Below are 12,248 nucleotides of genomic sequence, written 5' to 3'. Positions count from 1 at the left end.
AATTTACAGCTTTGCAAGGCACATGCAGTACTTCTGCAATGTCTACCTGAATACACCAAATGATGCAAATTTTAGCAATTCTTAACTAGCAAACAGTTTGGCAACAAGTTCTTAAGGGTTTACACATACTGGGCTAGGATAACCATTAAAAGTACTTAGTATTAAACCCCAAAATCCTGGAGGAGATGCGTGAGCTGACCGCCATTAATTTCTTCTTCTTGACTTCCTTTAAAGTCTCAAGTGTACTTCTAGTAAATAATTTTATTAAATACTGTGAAACAAGGAGTAATACCGTTCATTTTTATATGCCTCTAATGTACTGATTTTAAACTGTTAGAGAAAAAAAAAAAAATCTATATGGGGAGTTTTCTGTTCTGTCTTAAGTAAATCTTTAATCCTAGAAATTAATTTTTATAGAACTTATTAAATCAGAAAAATTTTATAACATTATGATATACTAATGTATTTTACAACTATAGTTTAATTGTAATTGAATTATTAGATTAAAAGCCAATACAAGGTGAGTTTCAGCTTTTACCTTCATAATCTCAATCACTTCTTGTTTCACTCTGGTTAACTCCCGTTGAAGAGTTACCCTCTCTTCCTCACTTGCCTTTTCTACTGCTTTGATTTTTTCATCCATTTCTGCCTGCAATTTCTTCCGGGCTTCCTCTGTCTTCTGGGCAAGACTCAGAGCCCTCTCAAGCTCTTCAAAAGCTGCAAAGAAAAAAAAGTATATGATAGTCAAGAAATATCAATGTCCCTTGATAGAAGAACAGAGTTCTCAGTAACTGTAAATTACACAAGTAACAGAAGAATGAACTTCGGCATCCATCAAGAATTCACATGGGTTTATATCTAGAAAGGAAAGAGAATTGACAAATAGATGTGAATGTCTTCCAACACATTCTGTAGCTTCTATTTCTTCCCCTAAAATCACTATAAAATACATAAACCGTATAAAGAAACTATGGCTCCTCTTCTGGCTATATGTGCTGAGTAACTTTGAAGAAGAGGAAGAAAGCTGCATGAAGAAAAGGCAACTCACAAGTTGTTCTTCCACTAAAACAACCAGACAGAAGCATAAACCAGGAATAACTGCTATGCAGGTCAGTTTTTACTGAATCATGAAAGAGTTCTTCCTGAACAGAACACCAAAGTACAATACCAGGCACTTTATTTACCTAAGAGTTGTTCATTTCAAACTGTACAACCTAGATAATCTTCTCTTTAAACTGTGGGTTTGGTGGAGTCCATACAAAGCTAGTTTTATTATTTCACTACTTACATTTAATGTAAACTATCAGTGCAATTCAGAGAGACTGGAAAAATGCTTGTGTGTTATGAAGACTGTCCTGTGCTTCTAAACTTCACAAATAAAATGGAAGAAAAAAATATTAACATTTGCTCCCAGAAAACCTCAATGTCCATAAAATGTTTCAAAAGAACACTGAAGTTGCAGTGATAAAGATAAGATGCACAAGTCTGCTGTTAGAAATCGGAACCAGTAATTCCACAGCTTCTTCCCATGCTAAGGAGAAGTATTCTAACATACTTCATTCACTTCATAGATGATCACTTAGATATAAAAAGAAACAAAATAAATTCCTGTGTTGTGAGCTGGTTTTTTTATTACTATTATTACTCAATACCAGTATCTGAGTTCCTCACTGAAACTGATGGCAGAATCTGTATAGAATTACACAAGACTAGAATTTGATCACTATTAGGGAAAACTCTTTTCCTGAATAGATCGTGAATGTGGAAAACCCCTACTACATATCTAAGGAAAATTCAGACTACTATATGCTTAAATTTGTTGCATAGAACAACTTTGGCCAAACACCTCCATAAAACTCAAAATCACAGTGCAAATATCAAGACTGTAATTTATCAGAGCACAAAACCCCTAGAAGTATATTATTTTACTATACCCTGGAGGACTACTTGGATACTATTCTGGGAGCAAAAATAATAATTTTCAAAGTGTTATTTAGTATGCTAAGCTTTCTACCACTTAGTTCTACCCCCAAAAGAAGATCATAACAGACACACACATTTCTAGTTTCCTTCATTCACCATTATTTGGTAGGCATACACAGCAATTTTTGTAATCCTTGTTTTTTTGAAACTAGTAACACTCAGGTACAAGTTTCAGAAGTGAATAATAATTTCCATTCCACATATTCTGATAATATTCAAATCTGAAGCTTTTAACCACAATCTATACTTTTGAAGCAATACTGCAAATATGTTTCCAAGTAACTTAATTCCATAAAATTGCATTCACCCAACTTCTGACCTTTTCCAGAATTTTCTTCTATTTTCTGAGGCAGCCCTTTGACTACTCACAGCAATGATCATGTTTTAGAGCAAAACAGGGCTGTTACTGACCCTGGCAATACCAAAGGCCATCATTGTATCCACTTTTTCACTCCTAACCAATGAATACTAGAATTCATTACAAAAAATTAGGAGCACTAGAGATTATTTTAAACAGCAAACCAGTCTAAAACATAATGCAAGCATGCACGAGGCTTATAGCTCCTTGCTTTCCAAGCACAGTTCTTCACAGTCCCCACCAAGGCATTTGCCACCTGGGACCCACAGGACTCAAGTCCTCTCCCCTGGCCACCCCAGGCACAACTGTGTTATGAACACAGCCTGCAAAAGTTGTTTTTGGAGAATGGCACCAACTTCCCTGATGCTTCTCTCGCCCCTGACAAAAGCAAGTACAGCCAGCAAAATTGGCCAAGTCCTTCAGTACTACAGCATCGTAAACAGCTTTTTAAAAAAAAGAACAAAACCAAAAACCCAATCCTATAGACCATTACAGAGTATAGCTTGAAAATAAAGCCTGCAAGTAAAAGATTGTTATTTTACTTTTCTATAGATGTTTTCTGATTCTTGTTCTCAGTAACATATACTTCATTTTCATTTGAGAAACCTGTATCTTCTGCAAAAGGAAGGAGAATGTGTTTGCCATAGCCCACAAATCCATCAAAGAGAAGACATCCAGGTTCACACTAGGCTTGACTACTGATATGTAAGAGCTGAGCAACATGCAGTACAACAGCTGCATCACCATCGTCACAAGCAGGATGCCAATACAAAAGCTAGACAAAAGCTGATGGATAAAACGCCAAGGGGGTATGAAAGCAGAAAGAAGCAACACTTCACAGAACCACGCTTAGCTCTCTAAAAGTTAAATTATATGCATCTCAGGCACTTACAGCACTTAAGCAATACAGAACATTTTTATTCGAAGTAGTTAATTCTAGTGTAGCATGACACAACCGAGATTCAAACCAGATGAGGGGTAAACTATCATCAAGCAGACAGAACATGGTCTAAATTATTACTGTTATTATTTTTTTCATCTATGGGAGATTTTAATTCTACTGTCAATAAAAGCCTGGAATAAAAGTCCACGTTTTTATCCAAATACGTCTATTCTGAATGCAAAGACTAAAGGCACTGCCTGTGTTCTTCCCCAACCAGCGGAGCTACTGTTGAGGGAAGATCTTTTAACCAAGGCACTGGTTAAGCAAAGTCTCATAAAGGCACAGTGGCAAATCAGAAACAGGAAGAAGCACACCAACAGAGTCTCAGGTGAGTCTTGCAAAATCCCATTCATGTGACCAAGCCAGACAAACAGGAAACCTTCATGTGCAGTATATAAATGACACAAAGAGCCTGAGCAGAGTTTAAGAAGTGCAAGGTTGCAAAACTGATGTTTACAAAACGTGCTAGAGAGTTGACTGCTTTACACAGGCTACTCCAAAGCACCCGTCTCAGTTCCCTTCACCTTGCCTCTCCTACCCACTGTCACACCAGTCTGTACTGTAAAGGGCTTCTTGCTTACTCTCCCGACGCTGCAGACATGGTATCTTCAACTACAGTGCCATCTACTGCTGAAAACTGCGAAGAAAGCACTCAACAGGATGGCAAAGGAGGGATTTTTACATTTCCTTACTGAAGGCTGAGAGCAGGCACCTTGTCTGAGAAACCAAGGTTGAATTCACTTCCTATAGTTGATGTGTGCACCTAGGCAGGATTTCAGATGCACAGTCCAAGCTTCTTGTTTCTCTGCAGCAAGGTGCAAAGCATACGTTAATTAAGCTCACAAAAGAAAGTGTCACCTACAAAGAATGCCAAAGTAAAGCAAAATGAATTTGCTTTCTAAAGACTTTGTTTACTGTACAGAAAATTCTAAGTAAGTAATCTGCATCCTGAGAAGTCAGAAAGGACTTATGCCAAGTAGTTTCAGGAGAAACAAACTTCAATTTACCAGTAAATTTATAAATACTACAAATAGCTTTGTTGAAGTAAAATGTAAGTAATTGATGTACATTGCAAAGCGTTAGAAAAAAAAGATCAGTTGCAGTTACTTCAAGTAAAAGTGCCTGAGAAGCACAGAATTTACTTTTTAGAGCCCAGTTCAAGCACCCAATGTGTGATGTAAGAAAAAAGAGCCCTTACCCCAGTCCTGTTCATACAAGGCTTGGGAAAGGCACCATGATTCACTTATTGGCATGTGTGGATGCACAAAAACAAGATGCTGTGTGAGATTTCAACATAATGTACCTCTAACTACAAAAAATAATGAACTTAACTGGGGAGACCAAGTTACAGTTTACACAACACGCACAAAAAATAAGCATACATATCTTTTCACTATTTCAGTACACAAAAATGCATTAACATTAAAACACTGGAGCATTTCTCTAAAGTCACTGAATTACATCAAAAAAAAGCCAGACACGTAACTCTAGGCAAGTTAAAAACATGAAGTGGAAAATTATACCATTTTTTAGCCTACAATATAGCACTATGAAAATAAATTCCAAGTATAAGTGTATTATGTTTATCCTTATTTTGCCATAACATAAATGAAATTAACATTTCTACAAATACAGTATTCCCTGAAGTCAATTCTTCACTAAATAATGATATAGAAGAAGAGAAATCTAGAATTTAAAATCATCTCACATCAACTATCCAAGAAATAGAACTTGAAACATGTTGACCTCAAATACATGAAACTGCCAAATTCTTAAAACTGGTACAACTCCAAGGTTGTGACCTAAAAGTAATTTCGTGCTCTCCCAATATTGATGGTGGTTTTCTCAAATGCCTGAACAATTTAGTTCAACTGCATTGGACTACACTTCCATTGTACGTCACAACGTTTTTGTAGTGCATAAAGCCAAGGAAGTAATAGGAAAACCTAATAAAGGTCACCTTACAATTTTGCCTATCTTAGAAGCAGTATTAACTAATTTTCCAAGGGTTTCAACATTTATATATGCATGTATAACAGAGTACAGAAAAAAATGCACTCAAAGGCAAGGTGCATGCTTATGCACCATAAAATCTACCAAAAGTACTTTAAAATTTTATTTAAAAGAGAAAATATTTAACACACAAATCTCCCCCTAAGAAAGTGCAGCATACTCAACACCTTATTCGTAAATGAAATTACTTCTCACTACAATAATTGTTTTCCAGGTATCCAGAGCATCATCTCCAACCCATTTTCAGCTTCTGGCTATGCAAACCTGAGGAAATTACTGTATTAACCAGAGTGTGTAGATATTAGTTCATAATTAAGAGTTTTCTACTGCTTCAAAACAATGCTGTGTTTCAAACAACTATGACAATAACTTCATATCTACAGGAGTATTAAAATATTCTTCAGCTTTTTTTTTTTGATCATGAAGAAAAGCTTCCTAGTCTCCAAGAACTGAACAAATTCCAACTTTAGCAGAACTGACTTCTGAAGTATGAATTTCCAGAGCTAAAAAGACACATGCAACCTGAAAGGGTGGAGGGCACCTAATCAAAATGCTTGTTACTTTCACAAGATGGATGTTCAAGCTGCTCTTCTGTATTACGGCAGAATGACCTACCCAAACTAATCTTTAAAACTGAAAGTCCTACCCTAAACCTACGTAGATTTAAAATAAACCCCTATGAAATAGATTGTTTGAACTTATCATTGTTTTTTAGAGAAAGAAAATATGCATAATGTTTTATGCAAACTAACCACATCTGAGCTTCTGCCAAAAGAATGAACTCCTATTGGATGCCTATGAGAGCAAACTAAATTCTTCTAAAAGAATTTTGATATAGTGCAAAACAATCTCACTGTTTAAAAAAATGAAGGTGGGGTGGATTGACCTTTTAATTTAGTTTCAAGCAAAAGAGAAATGCGAGCACACATAACATTACCTAATTTCCATCAAAAGCAAACTACAGCATGTAATAGTGACATAACTGCTAGGTTCCAAGCCTGAAGCAAAAGGAATCATCACTGCTGTTTCACTAAGAAGTAATCAGATACACTTCCACTATTATTACTGAAAGAAAATGCTTATTATGGTTGTAACACATCCTCTTATTTCTACTCCTTCCCAAGCTCTTATACACTCATTGCTACGTTTTCGATGTAAAATACTTGTGGCATTATACTCATAATTTATAGATAGGTGCAAATTTCCCTCCTGAAGTTATACCAGCACAAAACTATCAATCTTTTTTCCTACAAATGGGGAAGTACAGCTGCCCTTCAGCAGTTTCCCTCCTAACTCCAGTTGAATTGGTAACAGAGACAAAGCAGTCAAAAACATCCCTAAACTCTGTTGACCTAAAGTGAATTTAGTAATGAGGCTAGCAGGGGAGATATGTAGAACATCAGGAAAAAGAGCATCTCTCAATATCCATTCCAAACAACAACTGATGAAAGAGTGCAAAAAGACCACGCTGAAGCTTCCTCATGTTTAAATGTGAAAGCTAATAATCTCCAGAATTTCTTACCAGCTCTTTCAGATTTTTCTTTCTGTTCTTTTAATTCCTCTCCTTTTGTAGTTATTTGTTTGATCCGAGCACGCAGCTGGGCTATCTCCTCCTCCTTCATTTCCAGTGTTTCATGCATTTGTCGCTTTGTCTCTGCAATTACCATGCCCTACGGAAAAGATCCTTGTGATAAAAAGCTAGCAAATAAGTAAAATATATACCTGAAACAATTTCAAGCCAGGACACAATCCTTGTCAGGAATAAACTTTAGTCTATTACTACAAGACCAGAGATCATGGTATGCTTCTATGTCAGAAAATGCTAACAAAAAGAAGATAATAGGGATTATTTTGAAGAGTAGACAGAATTTATCTAGTGGTGAAAAGAACTCCTTCAGCAACTAAGGTCCATCAGAAAACTTCCTCCTTGTGGTACAGATACTTTTGTCTGAAATATGCATTCTGTAAACAAACCAAAAGCATTGTAGTGTGCGTGCTTCTCCTTAGACAGGCACATATAATGAGTGTTAGTCACGTTACTTATTATACCACTACAAGTTACTCCAAGTACCAAGACTGTGATTAAAAAAAAACAACTTTAAGGAACAAAAAACTGAGAAACTCTTCATATTCCTAAGAAACTAGTTACTGTTTCTTCTTCAGTCATTTTTAAATTCATCTACATTGTATCTCATCTTTATTAGTGTGGGGGGTTTTTTTTTGTTTGTTTGGTGTGGTTTTTTGTTTGTTTTTTTTTTAAAGCTGGCACTGAGGAGTGTATTCAGCATAATTGCTCCATCCTAAATAACATCATCTTGCAGTATTAAGTATAACCCAACAGACAATTACCCTAAGGTATTTATACAATAAAATTCTCGGGTAGTTTAAATTATTTGCTTATTAAAACATAAACCAAACCACATCAGATGACTAAGAACAGCTTCCAATACCAGGAAGCCAGATATTTTGAGTTTTAAACAACCTTCTTCAAAAACTACACAGAGTGTAATGAAAATTTTTTGTTTACCTTATCTTGTTCTAGCTGCTCAATCAAATTCTTTGCATCACGCAGCTGCGTAATCAGTTTAGTCTTCTCAGCCATTTGAAGGTCCTAAAAAAAGACCCCAACCACAAGTTTAGAACACTGCCATCTGTAAGAAAATACCTTCTCTGACAAACAGCTTAGGTTAGCTCTTATCCTGCACTATGCCTTGCAGGAAGAGCACAGAACAGAATCCAGAGAAATTAACTCGGCAGCTTTAAATCACTTTTAAATCTCCCAGTGCTAGGCTGCCTCATGGCTTCCATAATAATTCAGGTATCTGAAGGCTTTGTTACAGCCTCCACAGTTCTCTCATGGGTGTCAGACCTGTTACAGTAAAATGGGCAAGAAACATGCCTAAGGCAACTGCTCTGTTACCTGCATCTCAGCTTACAAGAGGATCTCAGCAATGCAACTTAATTGCTCATTACTGGCCTTGTTCTAGAACAGTTCCTTAGAATACTAGAGATTTTCAGAGCTCTTTCAGATTGGGCTAGTGCTCAGAGAGACCAAGACAGAGAAGAGAATCTGATCTCCAGAACTGAAGTTGAGTACAGCTGTACTTTCCCATTTTCATGTTTCTGTTACTATTAGTCACCTTACTTTTATTCCACGCTCGGCATTAATGGCCTTAAAAGGAAAACTGAGCAAAATATTAATTTAGCTTTGGGACTGCACTTATGTTTTCTTCACTGTATTGTGCTCTCCACTGTCCTACCTGTGTTTGCTGATCATTTACATAACTGATGCCTCTTCCACTATGTCTTAAAGGTTTAGCTCTGCTCCACTTTTCTCACTTTACCTCCGGTCTTGTGCTAGGGCAGTCTTTTCCTCACCGCAATGTCCCACAGCTACTTTATTTCTGATACCATTTTGACAGTTATTCATATAGTAAGGTTTCATACCCTTCTTTACAGCTTTTTGAGCAATTGCTGAATGTGTTCAATCCAGGCGAGTTTTGCACCATTAACTCCCAAAACAGCATATGGACAGATTGTTTAATGGTCTGCCCTATTAATAAAGTTTGGAAATACTGGAGTTCTTACTGTGTTTTAGTAGCTACTCATAAAGTTAAGAGCATTTTCCATACCTTCATTTTCTCCAGTTCCTGAAGCCTCTCTTCTAACTGCTCTTGAAGTGCCTCTTTCTCGTTGGTTAACTGGGCGCAGCGCTCCTTATGTGACTGAATCATCTCCTTACAACGTTGCAGCAAGTTTTCTTGGCGCTTCACCCTCTGATTAAGAGTTTCCAGTGTTTTAACTGAATCTTCATTATGCTCTACAAGACAACATAGCAACATTATCATATGCACACCTTTCCCAAAACGTAGAGATGCATTCATCATTCACATTGTGGATGACTCTCGGGTCTCTAAAGTTGTGCAAAGTCTGCAAAACTTCCTAGTGACTACTGTAACTGCCAGAAACATGCTACACACACACAGAACCGTAAATACAGTCTTTCACCCCAAATTAATTCACAAAACCCTAGTTACTATACAAGCTTCAAAAACAAACTATTATTCAACAAGGTTTTCTATGCAATTAAAAAGTCATCATGATTTAGAAACCTGCCTGCTGCTACTAACAGAATATTCACAAGGCAGGAAAAAATGCAAAGCAAAGTAAATCGCATCTCTCAAGTGCCAAGCACACAGATTCCTGCTCTCCCAGGGCTGGGTATGACGTTAATTCTAAAATATCCAGGTTGGCAATACCACATTTGGCAGGATGAAGGCCACATTTAGCATCTTTCCAAGCTGTACTCCTCCCTGTGTAACCAGCACAGTGGGTAATATTTTACTGTGTGTTCTGCTCTGATGCTCTGGAGTCTGTACGAGTACTTGTCATGAAAACAGGACCAGACAAATTCAGAGGTTCAGTTCATGACCATAAGTCTTACATGCTACAGTCCAGAAGCACACTCCAGCACAGGAAACGTCTTGAACCCTGATTCTTAGGGCCTGGATATTTAAATTACTTCCTAAGCACTACAAAAGACATGCCACAGAAAATCTCTGATCTAAGCCTTCATATCATCCTAACATACAAAAATCATGGCAGATGCTGAACAAAGATAATTTAAAGATGCATGTTCACCTCTATCTGAACCCTAGGATACCAATGAATGACACATTCATTATATATCAACATTATAATGTCCCTTGCTCAGTAATCAAATATACAAACTACTGGGTGTCCCGTAACTCAAATAACCTCCTGATGTGAGGGAACACTTAGATTAGTGAACAGCATGAGTATAAAAATTGATCTTTGCTTTTACTTTTCCGGGGGGGGGGGGGGGGGGGCGGGGGGTGCGCGGGGGGGCAGGGGTTTGGGGAAAAAAAAAAGACAGACTGGCAACTGGTCTCTTCTCTAAACTCCAGGGATAGGTCCTTGCTTATGGGGGAATCTCTTAATCATATTAAGTGGGGATAGTGACAACCCCTACCGGCAAATGCAATAATTACAATACTATCATCCTTACTGACAAAGGCAAGACAGATCAGATTTGAATTCTTACGAAAATTTAGTATCTTAGAAGGGTTATCCTGTCCTCTAGCTGCCACACTGTTTTCAAAACAACTGTCTCCTTCCAGGAAATATACCTTTATTATGACACGCTCATCATAAATAACAGTAGGCTTATTTCACAAAATTCAAGATCTCTTGAAAAAGCTGCAAAACCTACCATTGCTTCCTGGTTCCACAGTATTTTCTGTAGTGATTTCTTCTATTGGACTTTGAACTTGTGGTTCAGATTGGATATTTGAATCAGGCAATTCAGTGCCTATCTGACCATTCTGTAACCTCCGTTTCAGCAACAAGACCTAAATAAAATGTTCTTTTTGTTAAAAAAAAGCCAAGGATTCTAAGTAGATCATGTTTTCATCTTCAAAACTAAAGAGAGTTAAATAAAATTGGTATCAGTGAGTAGAGAAAGGAAAAATCTGTCTGAATTTTTTTAGCATTTTAAAAATCAGAATTATGTTTCCAATTAACAAAAATAATATCAATATGAGTGGAGAAAAAAAAAGACCAATTAAGCAAAACACATAAATTTTGCCAAAGTGATTTTCACTCAAACATCTACTAATGTTATGTTCTTGATAAGAAAGACAATACAAAGGTATTCAAGCACATATCAAAATCACATTTAACATGAGTGAGATTTTACAAGAGTATCCTCTACCACAAAGATGCACTTAATTTCTAGATAATCATAAATTCTCAAGAAGCTTAACAACATCACAGCAATTATATAAAAACATGGACATGCATTATAGGAAATACATAATTTAAAAAAAAAAAAGTACGAAGAGCAGTTTTAAAGAACATCTGTTGGGTAAGGTATCTTACCTGAGTTTGCAGGACACTAATAAGTTGATCCTTTTCTTCTAAGGAAGCATCAAATTCCTCTTGGAGATGTTTCTTTGCTTGTTGATCCATCTGGAGCTCCTGCGAATCATAAACAAATGCATCTCAAATGAAAACTGAAATGTGAATTTAAAAGGTTTATCAAAATACCATGAAATATTAAAAATATCTCTTCACATTTGTGACCCTAGAATACAACCACAAAGTGGGTATTTCTTTTACTATACAACATTCCACACAACATCAGAACATCCCATTGTAATACTAGCATTAAACCAGCAAGAGTCTAGATCTAATGCAAAATTATCACGGAATCTTTCTTCCTAAAACACAAGTTTGTGTAGGGATCCCTTCACGCTTGCTCCCAAAAACTGTTTTCCACACAAACACTTGTGGAAATTGAAGACTGCACTTCAGTAAACTAGATTGTTCATTTAGCCACCAGATTAAGTCAACTGAAACAGCAGAAATGTTAATTTCTCTTATGCTCATTCAATAGGCTAGCATTCTAATATGACATATGGCATTTATAAGAGCAGAAATTTGGCTTCTTTATTCCTCAAACATATCTCAAATCAGAAAGTCAGAGAATACAAAAGAACTTAGCTATGTGGCTTTACTTGCTACTTAGTTGCATTCATTTGGCTGAACACCTTTAGAAACTTCTAGTTGTTACCTAAATGCATTACTAGGATCTATGTAACCATAAAATACTGCCTTAGGGAGGTTTCTTTACTTCCCATGCGTTTAAAGTTTAAATATTTTAGTTCCTTTAAATAATTATTGTTCTAATAGAAAATAAATGTATTTAAATTGATTCACATCTAACTGCTTACTGAATCAGAACCATACACATTTCATGCATGCACTGTAAACAATTTCCCAAACTTGTATTCTATTTTTTTTTTACTTAAATATTTACTTCATCCATATATATCTTCCCAGTGATTTACTGCAGGAAGCGAATGCTTCTATGACCATTATTCTGCAAAGATCGGTTGTATAAAAGCAAGCAGCACCCATAAACATGGC

At 36.4% G+C, this 12,248-nt stretch overlaps 1 protein-coding gene across 20 annotated transcripts in view; it reads right to left on the bottom strand.

Annotated features, from left to right (window-relative positions):
- Positions 1-12,248, bottom strand: part of GOLGA4 (golgin A4) — a 79,240-nt gene that overhangs the window by 30,133 nt on the left and 36,859 nt on the right. For 18 of the 20 annotated variants that reach the window (XM_074843665.1, XM_074843636.1, XM_074843626.1 and 15 more), the window contains 6 exons: positions 11,199-11,297; positions 10,531-10,669; positions 8,930-9,117; positions 7,825-7,908; positions 6,820-6,967; positions 539-717 (listed from right to left, as the gene is read on the bottom strand). In XM_074843665.1, the coding sequence (XP_074699766.1) occupies positions 539-717; positions 6,820-6,967; positions 7,825-7,908; positions 8,930-9,117; positions 10,531-10,669; positions 11,199-11,297 (837 nt within the window). The remainder of the gene's footprint in view (positions 1-538; positions 718-6,819; positions 6,968-7,824; positions 7,909-8,929; positions 9,118-10,530; positions 10,670-11,198; positions 11,298-12,248) is intronic. The other 2 variants (XM_074843683.1, XM_074843763.1) reach the window with 1 other exon arrangement.

This window comes from Strix aluco, chromosome 1 (genome assembly GCF_031877795.1).
Source record: "Strix aluco isolate bStrAlu1 chromosome 1, bStrAlu1.hap1, whole genome shotgun sequence".
Taxonomy (NCBI): domain Eukaryota; kingdom Metazoa; phylum Chordata; class Aves; order Strigiformes; family Strigidae; genus Strix; species Strix aluco.
The sequence above is the reverse complement of the archived record's forward strand: the minus strand, read 5'-3'. Positions and strand labels throughout refer to the sequence as shown.